Below are 15,482 nucleotides of genomic sequence, written 5' to 3'. Positions count from 1 at the left end.
TGATTGCCACAGAAAGCAGAAAAGGGATTGAACAAGTCAGATTTTCAGTACACCCTACATTAAAAGAATGGGGAAAATACCAATACCTCAAGGTGAAAAGAACAGAATTGAAAGGGAATGCCCTCTTGAGACTACCTCTTCTGTGATCTTGCGAGGGTTTAGTACTGCTTTTTGCACTTTCAGCATTACTAAAATTCAGGTACACCAACAGAGTTTGTTCAGAGTCCAGCCTAATATCAGAGGTACATGATGGAACAACCAATGACAATGACGAACCAGTTAATCAATTACAAAGGAAAGCCTACTGCTATGACTTTTTGTTTGTTGGGGAGTTTTTTCTCTGTTTTGTTTTTCTTTAAGACCTTAGCATTTTATATTATTTTTAACCACATCTACTAAAGTCAAATGGCCTTTAAACTGAAAGAGTAAAAACACATCCTACATTCAATTAAAGCTTAAGCACGCTCGCAAATAACATTGCTCTCTCTCATCCAAGTGCTCAGAAAAGAAAAACCAGACTGGATATTCATGACTACTTTAAACACTGAGAAGTGAAGTTAATAACTGATGCATTTAGCCTCAAATAAAACCTTTAGATAACCCAATTTCACCACTATTAAACACACGCACTTGCTCACCACCTGAAAAACACATCATCATGACCTAAATGAGAATTAGACCTTCTTAAAAATCACTGCAAGTGTTCACAAGATTATGCATGAAGTGTTTAAGAGAACTTTAAAACTAAGTATCAAGATTCCCTGAAAGAAGTTATTAAAACAACATCTGTCAATCTTCTGTCACTTTATAGTTGAAGAACTCCCAACAACTCAATCAACCCCTCTTTCTGCAAGAGGATCAGAACTGTGGAAGGCAAACTCAGATTATATAAGTGCACCAAAAAGAGCTAGATCACATGGTTACCCAAGTCTCAAAATTCCCCCTACGGTGATTTTCGTACAAAAGCATGCAACAGAAGAAAGCTAGCCACAAGAAAACCAAATACAAACAAGAAAAACAAACAATAAAATAAAGATGATATAGTTTTGTGCTTATTAAAAACCCCCATGAACATCTACGTAACAATTCAGACAGATTGTTAATTGTCTACACCAGCTTTATTTCCCCAACCCAAAAGTCTGATTGTTCTACCAAAAACCATACTTATACTTGTCAGTTGGTCAGTCTCAGGAAGAGAGAACAGAGTTGAAAAAGGGATTTTCGTGCACCAACATCAAAAGAACACAGTTCACTTACACCAAAAGTGAGTTCACAATTCCCACTACATTTTACATCCATCCTCAAGGAAAATACCTTCCTACCTACACCACAGCTATCTCTTCCCACACAAACTCCATTTTGAGCACTACTGAGCAGCAAACAACCATCAGCCTCACTTTCTAAGGTACAAGAGGTACTTTACTGATGACATTGTTCAACCCAGAGAGCTTAGTATGCAAGGCCTGGATTCTGGCAACATTTGCACATGCCCAACCTGATACATATAAATGGGGATTACTCACCTCCTGGAAGGTAAGTACATGAATAATAAACATGTTTGTGAATCAGCAATTATGTGCAGGTAGAATAAAAAGCTAGAGCAAAAGGAGATTTTTAGGAAAACTAATTTTGAAATAAGTTTAAAGAACACTTGCTTTGAGGGTTTGGCGGTGGGGAAGAAGTTTTTTGGTTTATCATCCGATACATAATAAATTGTCAACTACATTAGAAGTCTGCAAAAAACCAACCCCTCAACTCTCCAGTTGAAACACCTAATGGTTTTACATTCTCACTTGCTTCTTGTCTCCAGCTACAGGCCAGCAAATCTTAATCAGGGTGATACAGGCTATTTAAAATACAAGGCTTTCATCAGACAACTAGAAAAAAAATTTATGATTTTCAAAAATACAAAGAGCAGCTCTCCAGAACAAACATATTACAGCTGTGAACAAGCAAACTGCTGAGCAGCTCAACCCATGAACTGTGAAATTAGAGGTTTTGAAAGCTGTGAGGAAGAAGGTGGTGTTATACATATCAAATAGGCTGCCTTTAACTTCCTCCTACACCAGTTCAGGTAAGAAGGGCTTTCCAGTTGTAGGATGTTATTCTGTATGCCCAGTAATCATAGACTGTCTAGAAAAATGTTGTTCAGTGTTCACCCCGGGTGGCCAAGTACTTCCATCAACTTCAAGGGCCATCAGTTCTGGCTGTCACCAGCTTCTGAAGCCTGGAAAGGGTGTCCCATGGAGATCAGACTCTTGCACAACAGCTGGCAACAGGAGATCCCAGAGTTAACCTTATTTGTTAGCTATAACAGGAGTGGATGCTGGTATTACCCCATCAGCATCAATACACCCTCTAGTGCACCACAACCCATGACAGGCATATTCTGCACATCACACTGGGGACTGGCTCTTTTGAATTGGTTTCTAAGTAACAGCACTACGGACTTCCTTTGATATTTCAGTAATTCTGTCTCCCATTGACAAGAATTAATACACCACAGTATCACTGGGAACTCCAAAAAAATGTCCCTTTTGGAAGAGCCAGGCTCCAACATTTGAGACAGACTAACAACATGGGTCTCTTCAGAGGACAGCATCCTTCTTGTCTGTTTCTGTTAGTAAAGCCTTGTTAGCCTCAAGCCAAAGCTCAGTCACTGCTAACTTGCCAGCTCCTCCATCAGAATGATTCAGTTCTAAATTGCCACTGTTCACAAAAAAGCAGCCAACAACTTGCATCTCAAAGGTCACAAATAATGTTCCACCATGAACTACCCAATATAGTTTGGTAGCCTAGATGTCTCACCTATGTGACTACAGCTCTTTTCACAAAAAGTTGCATCCACTAACAGCATGTTTTTCTGTCTCCATCAACACAATGAACAGTTTACATAAAGAAATGTTTTAGCATTACTACACATACAGATTTTACAATTCTTCTTATGAAAAGAACCCACAACAGGAACTAACTGCTTTACACCAACACCCAATATGTGCTCGTGGCTTATCACGGTTTAACCCCAGCCAAAATCATGATAGGACTGAACAGCTCTGAAAGATGCCTCTGTCCTTGGGGTTTTACAGAGTAAGGAATCCTTACAAGCAATTTATCAACACTTACTGATATCTTTCTAACAACAGGAATTCTGAATAAGGAATTTTAATGCCAGAAAAAAATAATTAAAGTAACAATTAATAGGAGCTAAGAAAAATAAGAAGCAAAAATAAAGAAATGAAGATAAAAAACACCCAGAAAGTGGCAAAAGCAAGCAGCAAAAGGGAGGAAAAAAATACTTAGCTCACATTAGAGACCACTGAGAGAACTGGAAAGACCAAAGTCAATTTCCATGTCGTGGATTGGTTTTCACTAGCTAGACAAGGGGTCCAAAAAAAATCTGACAAAGTAGGACTGGTTACAGCTGCAAGAGAACAGTGAGACTGAGAACGGTAGTTAAAACAAGCTAAACATATGAAACCTCTGAAACAGGCAATCTTTAAGAAGTAAGTAAGGAGCAAGTTACAGAAAGCTGTTGGCTTTCCTTAGATATCATGTCTAATTTTCTAAGACACCCAGTCCTGTGTGTGTCCAAAGCAACTTGATAGTTGGATGCACCAACACCACAAAAAGGGTTATTATTCCCTCTACTCTGATGAAAACAATGTCCCCGGGAGTCTACTGTGGGCAGCTTTCTTTCCACTCCCTCCCTGAGCACAGCAAATATGTAATTGAGAACTACCACCCTTGGGATTTATGAACTACTAAAACATGCATTTCCTTCTTTGGAATTGAGAGCCTACTTCCATGAACTTACTACTATTAGACATTTCATTGGGAATACCCATCCGGACACTTGCCAGAATCTCCCTGCATTTTTTCTGCCTGGCAATTCTACGAGATACCAAAAATCTGAGATCATCAAAAGACACAGGTACTGCTAAACAACTGCCAGGTATTTTATCGAGGTTAATTACTGCTCAGTGCTCCTCTCCTCCAACGGTGACTTCTGAACACCGCCTGCTTTTTCATCAACACGATTTAAGAAATCCTGCAAGACGACTTGCATAGCTTCCCTGGGAACTAATAACAGGTCTGGAAAAACCCAAACATACTGCTCTACTGCTCCCACTCTTCAATTTCAGTGACAGAAGGGAGTATAAATTGTACTTAATTACAAAATTGTCAGTTCAGTCCTTGAGTCAGTAAATCATGTTTTTACCATTTCTCTCATTCTCCCCTCTCTCCAGGAATGCACACTTACAGCACTAATTCTCATCTCCTGGAGAAGGGTGTCTTCTCCTCTTTCTTCCACCTTGCTCATACAGGAGTATCACAGCATACAGCACATGCTGCAGTCGAGACAGCCACAATACACAGAGTATGACCATATCACTACAGAAAGCTTTAAGCTTCTGCTCTTCTTGTTCTTCAGCCCAACCTTTTATATTTCTCATCCAACATGCATTGCACCTGTGTGCCCTCTGCTCCCTTTGGTGGTTGGTCAGTGCCCCTGGGCACTCCATGGCTCATTGCTGTCAGTGCTGCTCACTGCTGCTCACAGCTGTGCCCACTGGGGATGGGGCTCCCCCAGCCCCACCCCAATTACCACAAACTGTGTGCCTACAGGGAGAGCACATCCTGCCTCCCCATCTCATACTCTTCATCCAGAGTCTCAGCTCCTCACTAGCACAAATTGTCAATCCCACTCCCTTAGCCAGTCACCAGCCACTGCTTTGTGGGGATCAGTCAAGACTTTGTGAGAGATGTGAAAGAAGAAACAAAACGTGGATGTCCCCGCACCAGGTCCAAGCAGTCAGGATTCCAGCTCTTCAAGGTCAACCCTGGAATTACTGCATTTCCTGTGGGTCTCCTGTGATGCTGTCAGACAAGTGGGTCCCAGCTGCCTATCTCCTGAACTTATACTTACAGAGCTTGCCTTTTGTGTTTGGTTTTAAATATGCTGAAAGACTTTGAGATATTTAAAACTTTGTGATTTCAAATCCCATATTGCCCAAAACAACTTGGTTCATTTTTTTATATACAAAGCAGACAGAGGAAGCTGAGATAATCCCTCCTTTTTTCCCTCCTCTCAAACATGTCCACATTTACTTTCTGACTGGGAATTAACATTTTATGTCTGACTAAACACAATTAGAAAAAAATAAGTCTTAATAAATAATGGAAGAAAAAATTTCACAGTCGATCTACAACCATCTTCTTTCTTTCCGGCCCCTTTAAAGATCTTTTTAAACATGCAATCAATTTTGAGTTCTAAAACTTAAATTCTCATCTTGAAACTGTTAAAGAAAACACCTTAAAAGCCTAACACATGCTCACTGACTCCAGCTGAAGGAATATAGAAGACCAGCTGCTAATAGCAAAGAAAACTCTGAACCTAAAATTTTATTAACTGTGCAAGCTGTAATGAAGCTTTTGAGTTCATCAGTCTGCTCAGTTTCAAGATAAAGTGCACCTCTGTAGCTGCACATGTTCATCTCAAAAACAAATTCCAAGCTCAAAAACCAAATCTGCCTTTTCCCATCTTTGTAGTATCACAAAAATCTAAGTACAAAGCTCTGCATTTTTTGAAGCCATTTGAAGACTACATAGGTTCCTCAGATTTCCATTCTCGTCTTTTAATTACATGTAAAGAAAATACATCTTCATAGCACTTATCACAATGAAGTATATTCCATTGCATTATTGTCATGGACACTTTATATGACACAAAATTCACCTAGAGCAATAGTAAGAATGAAATATTTTCTGGTAAGCAAGATATCTAAGGGACAACTGAATGCTCAGAAATAATTTATTTTCATATTATAAAGGATATGTACTTCCATCAGAATAAGGATTTCCCAGATGCATGATGGAGGTCATTTGCCAAAACAAGTATTTAACGGTAATCTATAAATTCACCCCCAAGTAAATACAGAGAAAACTTAGCACACTACTTAAAGAATTCATCCATGTGTAAAATACTAGGAGATTTTAAATCAGCCAAGCAACCACTCTCACAAGGGCAGAGGCAATTCTTCTCATGTTTACAAAGAAGTGCAATGTAGTAATCAAAGGTTTTACTCAAGGAAGAACTAAAATCTTCAAACATGATTAAATGAAACAGAAAATCCCACTTGGTTTTAGCTTCTGCTTTACAGAAGGTAATTTCCTGTTTGATTTTGCACTCTTAACTAACACGGTTAGGCATATTATGCTTTATTTCAAATCTGAGAAAACTTAAAAAAACATCCATTTTATTGGAGAAACTGTACAGTTTAAGGTTTAAAATCAGCAATTAGAAGTCCCCATAGAAGACAAATGTCTTCAAATGGTGACTGAACAAAGGGGAAACTCTATAAAGACAAAAAAGCTGTTTGTAAAGTAGAGAAAAAGTGAAAAAATCTTTCAGCAGCTACCAGGACCCCAGTTATTTCCCTTGAGCAGTCAGCCCAGCTGTTTACCTCCTTCTGTGCACAGATAAATACTTATAAAAGTGTCAGCTCTACATTGTCCAGCCAGTCACAAGAACTGCTGGTATAAATAACAACCAGAGTTCCTATCAGAGTTCACACATCGCCTTTAAAGTACAAAAGGAGGCAATATTTAAACTGAGAAGGAAGAAAACACAGAGTAATGGTACATGTTTGCACACAACAAAACAGATGAAACACTCATCCTACTGTAGTGAGTGATGTGCATGCTGATTTCTGAAACTTTGAACAAAATTATGTTGCTAAATTACCTTCTCACTTCCCTCACAATAGCAGCGTACTTGAAAAAAGAAATTAGCAAACACCACTACAAGACATTATTGATTACAAATAGTTTTCATCTCCAACAAGCACTGAGGTGATAAGCATTTTATTAGCCTCCTCTTCTAAACAATAATAAAATTACATGTACCACTGTAAGCTATCATTTTAATATACACTAATGTATGTAAAAAACTTATTCAACTCAAACTTATTCAACTCTACAGGTTTAATCAAAGGGACGTTTGAGATATATATTTTTTTTTATTTTTAGGAATAAAGTCATTTTAAGTGACATGGATTGTTTCACTTTGGTATTTTAAATACATAATCCAACACTTCTCACTGCCACATGTACATCTTACTTCTTGCCAAAAAACAAAAAGTGACTTGACTCATCCACCTACAGTATCTCCAGTGAAAAAGAGTAAACCTCCCAAATGGCACAAGAGCAGAGGGGTGGTCAAACTTCCTACAGGGAGATATTGGAATAAAACTGATTACATGTTCAACAAGAACCTTTCTATCACAGTTACCCCCAAATATTAACTCTTAAACATCTCCAGGACAAAGTCGCAAAAAGACCAGGAATTACCAGGGAGTTTCAGTGGACACACAAGCAGTCTCATGACTAATTACCATAACACCTCTTCAGGGGGATGCTGGAATATATACACCAGTATATATTTGAAGGCTCAGGCCCACTACCTTTCCATGGTTTACTATTAATTAAACTCACTGTCAGCAGTCTCCTGTGAACTAATTTTTAAAAACGTTTATCACAAGGAAAACAAATCCATAACTCTCAAAGTTAGCTTTTATTATCACTGATAAATGAAAGCAATAATATTTTAAAACTTATCCCATCAGAGAAACACTCCTCCCCACACACGTTAGTTTAACTCAGATTAAGCCTCCTGAACACAGTCAGTCAAACAGGATATAGCTCACCTTGACAATCAAACTACTTTCTCCTTGAGAACTCAGCGCTGTGAGACATTTTTCAATTCCAACTCGCATTTTAAAAATTAAGACTACTACTACATCCAACATATACTGTATTTTTTTTCTACTTTTCATATTTTACACCTTTGATTTTAAGCCTGGGAAGTGCTGGTAGCACAGTACCATCAATCCATCTTCTCAACAAGACAAGAATGAGCTTTACTCTAGCCATACAAAGCCATCATGGGTGCCATTCTGCACGGCAGTGAGTGCCCTCATCTCCCATTGATGTCAGACCACATAACGTTTCAAGTATTGAGATCTATTGTTCAGTCCATTTCTCCCCCATCTGTGAGGTCCTGCCATATATTCATTAGAAAAAGCCATACACTACACTACACTGAAATAAAACAAAACCTAAGATCCCCAAGCATTTGCATTTACGGAACTCTTACCATCCACAGCATATTCAAGTAAGGGCAGAGTACACAGTGCAGCCACACATACAAGGACTATTTTCCAGACAGAAGCAGCTCTTAAATGGCTTTATTTTCTTAAAGAAATTGTATCATTTGTAAGAGTCAGGAAGCCCTTCCAAAGCATTTCCTTATGTAAATAGGTAGTGACACTGTAAATCCTGAATCCAGGAACAACAGCAGAGAGACCCCACATTTCTGAATCAGTCCACTTGGTCATGCTGGATAAAAATACCTATACATCACTTTAATACAGAATTACCATTTACTCCAATTTTTCATTTAGAAACAGAGCTGCGCTTGCAACACCTTACGTACTTTTTACCTATTGTAATTTCAAAGCTTTGGTTTGTACACATGAAAGTAGGCTGTGACTGGTTTTGGAGGCAGTAGAATATGGAAAGACCTGTGGATCAAAGCCCGATTTACTTAAGGAGGTGTTTTACACCCAAAAGCTTCTCGTCTGGATTTGCAGTTAAATCAGTGTTGTAACCTGTTATAATCAATGTTCTTCCCTGTTCCAACCGACAAGAAGAATTACAACAATATAGCCTCAAACAAACACATGGCTGTCCAGAGGAATAGTTACAATATTTACTCAAAGGCACATCTGCTGGAGTCCTGCCCGCCGGCCAACTCCGGCAGAGTGGCTGCACGGGGGAGTTTCAGCTCTGCCCGGTCAAGAAGCAGCTGTGTAACACCACCGGCGCTGGTGCTCAAGGGAGAAAAGCCCCTTAGGGTTCGGTTTTCCCGAGTCCCCAGACGACAGCCGACTTTGGGAACGGCAGCAGCCGCAAGAACCAGGCTAGGCTAGCCTCTCCAAAGGGCAAGGCGCAGCATCCGCGGCACCTCTCGGGGACCAGTACCAGCGCTCCCGCCAGGAGAGAAAGCGAAAGGGTCGGAAGCAGAAAACAAGCATCTAGAGCCCAAAAGCAAACACGGGAGAGTTTTATTCTCCACCGGAAAAGGAGGACCCCCGCCCGCTCCCTTCCCACCTTCGGGCGGGGGACCCGGAGGGGCCCGCGCTGCCCCGGCGGGGGTGGGCGGGGGCAGCCGCTGCCCTCCTCCTGCTCCCGCCCCGCGTCCCCGGCCCCACTCACCGGCCGTCTCGGCCGCGGCCGGCGTCCCCGCCACGCCGTTCAGGTAGAGGATGGAGAGCAGGTGGGGCTGCGTCTTCTCCAGGGCCACCCGCAGGTCCTGGAAGTGGTCCCGTTCCTTGCCCAGCAGCAGGGCAATGAGTAGCTCGGCCTTCCCGCTGCCCGCCGCCTCCAGGTCGCGCAGGTCGCGGGGGCCGAGGGCGCCGGCGGCCTCCAGCAGCTCCACCACCTTGTCCACCTCGGTCATGGCCTGCGCCAGGCTCTGCCGGCACTGGGCGAGCAGCTCCTTGTGCTTGGGCTCCATGGCCGCTGCAGGGCCGCCGCCGCCGCCGGCCAAACTTCGCCCGCCCCCGGCCCCGCCGCTCCGCCACCGCCGCCCCCGGGGAGGCGCGGGCCGAGGCGGGGCGGGCGCCGCCGGCCGCCCTCCTCCGGCACCCGGCGCCCCCGCAGCGGCCCCCGGCGAAACTTCGTCCGGAGAGGAGGAGCGGAGCTGGGACAGGACCTGGGCCGAGGGCGGCTTTGCCTTCTCCTCTTCCTCCTCCTCCTCCAGCAGGCGGGGGGCGAGCCGCCGTCAAGGGCTGCTGCTCCTCTTCCTCCTCCGTCTGGCGCCCCGCTCGCCTCCTTTCCGCCCCCCCGGGCGGCGAAACAACTTCTCCTCCTCCTCCTCTCGCCTGCCCGCGGGAGGGGACCGCCGGGAGCAGGAGCCGCCGGGAGCGCCGCCGCTTCCCGGCACCCCGCACCCCCGCGGGGCAGTCGGGATAACTTCACTCCGCCGCTCGCCGCAGCCACACGGCCGGGAGGGGGTGCGGGGAGACGGGCTCAGCTCCAGGCGCCTCCTTTCATCGGCGGGCGCACGCAGCCATATTGGCTACACAAAGCTGCCGCCTGCGCCGAGACGGGGCTGCGGCATCGCATCGCCCGCCCCGCGCCGCCCGCCCGCCGCAGCGGCCGCCGCTCCCCTGGCCCGCTCTGGCCCGGCCCGGCCCGGCCGCCGCCCGCCCCCCGGCCGTCAGTCAGGGGCGCCCCCCGGCCCCCGTGCGGCGCGGAGCGGGGCGGGCCGGGGAGGGACCCGCGGCGCGGCCTGCCGGAGGTTTCGCCGCTCCTCCCTCCCGGGCTCCGCCGGGCCAGGACGGGGGTGCCCAGCCCGGGTGTCTCGGCGGCGAGACAAAGGCGGCGCTACCGCGTTGGTGACGGGCCGGGGCCGGGCGGGCCGTACCGCTGCCCTCTCCCGAAGGCGGGAGCGGCCGCCTGTTGAGGCTGCCGAATTCGGCACCGGGCGGCAGCTTCAGGCGTCAAGGTTTATTTCGTCCTAAACCCGGGAGAAGCTAAACGTCTAAATAGTAACAGACTGCTTACAGGCTTTGTCCATTAGAATTTGCAAAAACAAAAGTTTGCAAAGGAGATCTAAACACTAGTAAGAGCTGCTGGCTCATCTTCCTTGTAAATTTCTTCAGCGTTTCATGAATGACCAGAGACCAGGTAATTGACGAATAGAGTACAGATGTGTCCGTAGTCAGCCGTAGCAGGAGGACTCAATTGTTTATCAAAGAAATAGGAGAATAACAACTTTTCTGTCTGAAAATAAACGGGCTGCCAACATCACTTGCACCCAATGTTAGCTTAATTTGCAAACAGACTGCAGAATGACCTCAAGGAGTTCTCATCTTAAATTCACATTTCATACTTTTCAGTTACACTGAAATGGCTTTACTGGTAGTGGTGGTAACCCAATTATATCAAGAAGGAACGGCAATTATCTGACAGTCTCTGGTCCAACTAACCCCGTGGCTTATTTAGTGTCCAGAAACCTGGACTCAATGAGGTACAAGGGAAAGTCTTTGTTCCCTAAAATTTCCTGTTAACACACCCACTGGCAGAATTCAGGTCCTGAACTGAGTTTCAAGCCACTTTATATAGCTCAGTAGATGATGATTTCTCTCATGTAAAAAGTTCTTGGGTTACATGCAATTGTGCTATGCATTTTACTTCTGGAGAAGGCAAACAAAGAATAAGAGGAGTTAGGGATTGTTCTCGACCTTAAGTCATTATTTACAACAATGGGGTGATTTTGAAATAAATATTTTCACTTTTGGTGCATTCATTTTTATTTTTTGGTCCATTCATTTTTATTTAATGCTCTTGTAGACTAGTTTCTTCTAATTTTGCATCCCTTTTTTTTTCAACAACTTCTTTGCTATACCTTTGTTGTCTAATGACTAATGTTACAAATTCTGCAGACTATGTTAGTTGTAGTCTACTTGAATTTATCAGAAAATCAGCCCATTTCTCTCTAGGTAAAGTTGGGTAGTTTTGCAGGTCAAGTAATTGCAGATTCCACAAGTGCTAGCTAACCAGTGTGCATCAGTTGCTGGCCTCACAGCAGAGGTGAGAAGTGAAAGCTGCCTGGTGTCATCCACTCGAGCAGACCTCCCTTGGCCAGTGCCATGGCAGGGCCCTCTGTGCCTGCCACAGGACACTCTGCCATGGAAAGCTTTTGGGAAGGCACATGCACAGAAAGACTGAAGAAAGAGTGTACAAGTTATTAAGACTTTCTAACCTCAGCTAATCTCCTTTAACAATATTATTTTACTGTGTATGTGCTTAAACAGTTTCCTGTAAAGGAAAGGAAACAGGCCATCACATTTCATTACGAGGCATTATGTTATGAGCCCTGCTTTAGGTCAATGCAGCAGTTCTCTGCTACTTGAAATAATAAAGACAGTCTTGACTTCCATCCTCTTCCTGACTGGGCACTGAAGAGCACCTTTCACCAGACGTTGCAGTAACACAGGAATGGCAGCGTTCAGGTAGGGTATAACTTGGCTATTTGAGTCTCATTTCAAAACCTAGAGGGAAGTGGTGGCTCTGGGTACTGCTACTCCTGCCTCTTCCAGAAGTGTGTCTTAGTCCTTTGCCTTCTCTTCAAAATAAAACATTCATCTTCTCATCATGCCTTACCTGCTCCACCTTTTCCCTGCAGATCCACATTGGCTATTACCCTTCTCAGGCAGTGCCAGGTAGCAGGTAAATCTGTTGTACCAGGTTTCTTCCTTTCTTTTTGGAAATGCAGTTTCTACCTTTTTGTCCTGTCTAAGTCTCTAGTGCTCCATTTGTCTTGCAAATGGCAAGTCTGCTCTCAGAAAAATTCAGATAAATTTCTCATTGCACAAATGTCTCTTCATGGGTCTAGCTGTCAGACCCTTGCCTGTATAAGAGAGGGACCTTGCTGTTACCTCTGTTACCTAACTCAGTGTAGACCTCTAGCAGGGAAAGTTTCCATAAGACATGGGTATACTTTGAAGACTCAAATTATTAAATGGATGCAAATTTATTATGCCAAAAGTTTATACAGTGACCCGAATTCAGATCACTACAGTATCCCAGAATGCTGATATTTTCTGATAGGACACCCTTTAGATATATCTAGGCTTTAAAACAGGCTTCTTATACTCATTCTAATGGAACTTTTCATTGGACAATAGTCTTCTGGGCAAAATTAGTTGTCACTCCTCAAACATTTCCTCGTCTCCACCTGCCTGCTTACTGCTGCCTAAGTCACAGCAGCAGCAGCTCTGCTTCTGTAGGTTTCCTGGTAAATCCCCTCCTCAAAATCCTTAGTTTGAACCAATCACATATTCTAATGGCCAAAACCAGAGGGTTTTCTTTAAGATTAGAGGATTTTAAAATTAAATTTAAATACATGGGAGATATTTCAGTTGCTTTTTGGTATTGGAGCCCTTAGGATACAGGTCTTGAGGCTCCAGTGGCAGTAATGGCTTAGTAATGAAAGCTACGCTTCTCATGTAATCATATGATTCAAACTATCATATGATGGTTCAGAGAAAAATATTGAGAGATTTACCATAAGTTAATGGAAGGAAGGTTATGCAATCTCCAAGACAGGCATATGAAAAATACAAGAAATCACAAAGTTAAGATTAGAGCTCTTTAGGTTCAACATGAACTCCACAGAGACTTTGTCATGGGTGTAACACAAAACACTAGCAGCTAAGCAGCTCTCAACAGCAGCTTATTTTTCCATATTAATGTAACTGATAGACAATTAATTAGGATAGGAAGGTGCTGGTTTAATGTGCCAGCAGGTCAAAGGATCTCATTTAGCCATTAAAAAAAACCCCAAACCATAATGTGAGCAGTCTGAGCAGTGCCCAGGGAAAATATTTCACCTGCCAGTATCGTATCCAGGAATGGGCTATGCCCATAAATTCTTAGATCCTCAGAGTTCCTGCTGCAGCTGCAGACTGAGGGAGCTGCCGTTGGACACTCACAGAAGCACAAGGATCATTTATCTTCCCAAAAATGTGTAACTGTGAACTTCAGGAAATGGTTTAGCTCTTTCTTCACTGAACTTCTTTGACGTACCAAATGAGGGAAAGCAGACTAGAGGATTATATTGCCACTTTTTGCCCCTTGTTTTTTGGGGTTTTTTCTATAGCCATAAAACCTACCAGTCACTTCATCTTGTACTGCACTAGGCAGTTTTCAGATAAAAATTATTATGGTCTCTTCCCACTCTGGGCAAATTAAAATGAAGATGAGACAGTTATTTCAGTGAGCTTCAACAAGCTTCAACAGAAAGAAAACTCTTGTTTGCTGAAGATTTTAGATTCCCCCCATGGCTGTTCAAAAATCAAATAAAAAACTTGTTTGACTTAATCAACTTGTTAAAAGAGAAAGAAAAGGCCTTCCTCAAGGGCAGAAGAGCTGGCAGGAAGGGTGTTTGTTTGTTTGGAGTGAGGAGGGGGAGAAGAAAAGGGTAGGTAAATTGTCTCTTCCTGGAGCTGTGAATACACACAATCACTTCTGTTTCTCAGACAACTGCTTCCAAAAACAAGCAGCAAAAGAAAACCAGAAATCCTGTGGAGGCACATTGGTGACAGTCCTGCAGGGGCGTAAGAATTTCAGCTTTTGTAGGGAAGACACTCTGCAAGCCAATCCCCAGTACCCATTTGCTTAGAGCAGACCAGGGGCATGATTTAATTTTCTTTGGGAGACTGGGCTGGCTTGTGATGTGGTCAACTTCTATAAGCAAGCAGATGTTAAACAGCTCCTTTGAAAGCTGTTGCTTGCAGCTTGTTATTGGTTCAGTTTCTAGGTCACTTTTCAAGTCAAGGCAAAAGATTATTTATACCAATCATTTGCTTCTTTTAGCACTAACAGGGAGATAAAAGCAAAGGGGTGCCCTAAACCTCCATGGGCAACTTCTATAAACAAGCCATTCAAAAACTGGGAGCTTGTAGAAAGAAAACCCAAACTGCAGTTGAAGAAGATAGCCAAATATAATAGTAAAGATTCCAGAGAATGCCCCAGGACATTTTCACCATCTTCATTGGTTTTGCCAGCAATAGTATTTTCAAACGCAATTTGAATCTAAAGGCCCTTGAAGAAGCAAAAGCATTTCCTTATATTCCATGTCTTAGCTCTGCAAAGAATGACAGATGTACTTTTCACAGCAAGTAGTTGCCCTGCTCACTGAGGTACAAGGGTTTAAGAGCTGAATCCATGTCAATTACAACGTAAGTTTTCCAGGGACTCCAGAGGCAGTGCTTTGATGATGGCACAACTGAAGCCAAACAAAATGGCTCCAGAAAAGTCAATATTCCTCAAAAATTCCAGGGTAGTCCAAGTTCCTCTAGTCCAAGCCCAAAGAGATCCCTGAGGAAGTGGAGACAGGTTTGCATACAAGCGTGGTTCTCTCTCTAGATACTGTGCAACACCTGTCTTTCCACACATGCCTGAAGAGCTCATCTCACAGCTCATCTATTTTGCAATGCTTAAGCCAAGGGGATAACAGAGGTGGCAGCCCATTTCCTAAAAAAACCCCAGAACCCAGCACATCCACATTTGGGAACAGTCCAATACTTAGATGGGGTTGAACTGCAAAAGCTCCTCATGTGTGGAGAAAGAGAAACAGGATGGTAGGGAGCTGGAGGGGATTATTATTTCTTCATAATAAATGCTCTAGCATTCTGAATTCATCTGGTTTACAATACAGGAGAAGCATTTCTAGTGTACTTTCATGAATTTTGCAGTTTTACAAATGCCTATGAAAACCAGACAAAGGTAGATGGTCAGAACATTGAAAAATTTGCAGCAAATTGTGTGACATACTCATAGCTAAGACTTGAACAGCTACTTAACAGTGATGCATGGGTTTCTGTTTACAGAAATATTGCATAAATTCGATA

At 43.3% G+C, this 15,482-nt stretch overlaps 1 protein-coding gene across 3 annotated transcripts in view; it reads right to left on the bottom strand.

Moving 5' to 3' along the window:
* The window catches only part of DLG5 (discs large MAGUK scaffold protein 5), a 98,295-nt gene extending 88,661 nt beyond the window's left edge, over window positions 1-9,634 (bottom strand). For 2 of the 3 annotated variants that reach the window (XM_059851290.1, XM_059851291.1), the window contains exon 1: window positions 9,277-9,633. In XM_059851290.1, coding sequence (XP_059707273.1) covers window positions 9,277-9,577 — 301 coding nt within the window. In that variant the 5' untranslated portion in view covers window positions 9,578-9,633. Of the gene's footprint in view, window positions 1-9,276 lie in introns of all 3 variants that reach the window. The other variant, XM_059851293.1, reaches the window with a different exon arrangement.
* Window positions 9,635-15,482: the final 5,848 nt, after the last annotated feature.

Source organism: Haemorhous mexicanus, chromosome 7 (genome assembly GCF_027477595.1).
Source record: "Haemorhous mexicanus isolate bHaeMex1 chromosome 7, bHaeMex1.pri, whole genome shotgun sequence".
Classification (NCBI taxonomy): domain Eukaryota; kingdom Metazoa; phylum Chordata; class Aves; order Passeriformes; family Fringillidae; genus Haemorhous; species Haemorhous mexicanus.
The sequence above is the reverse complement of the archived record's forward strand: the minus strand, read 5'-3'. Positions and strand labels throughout refer to the sequence as shown.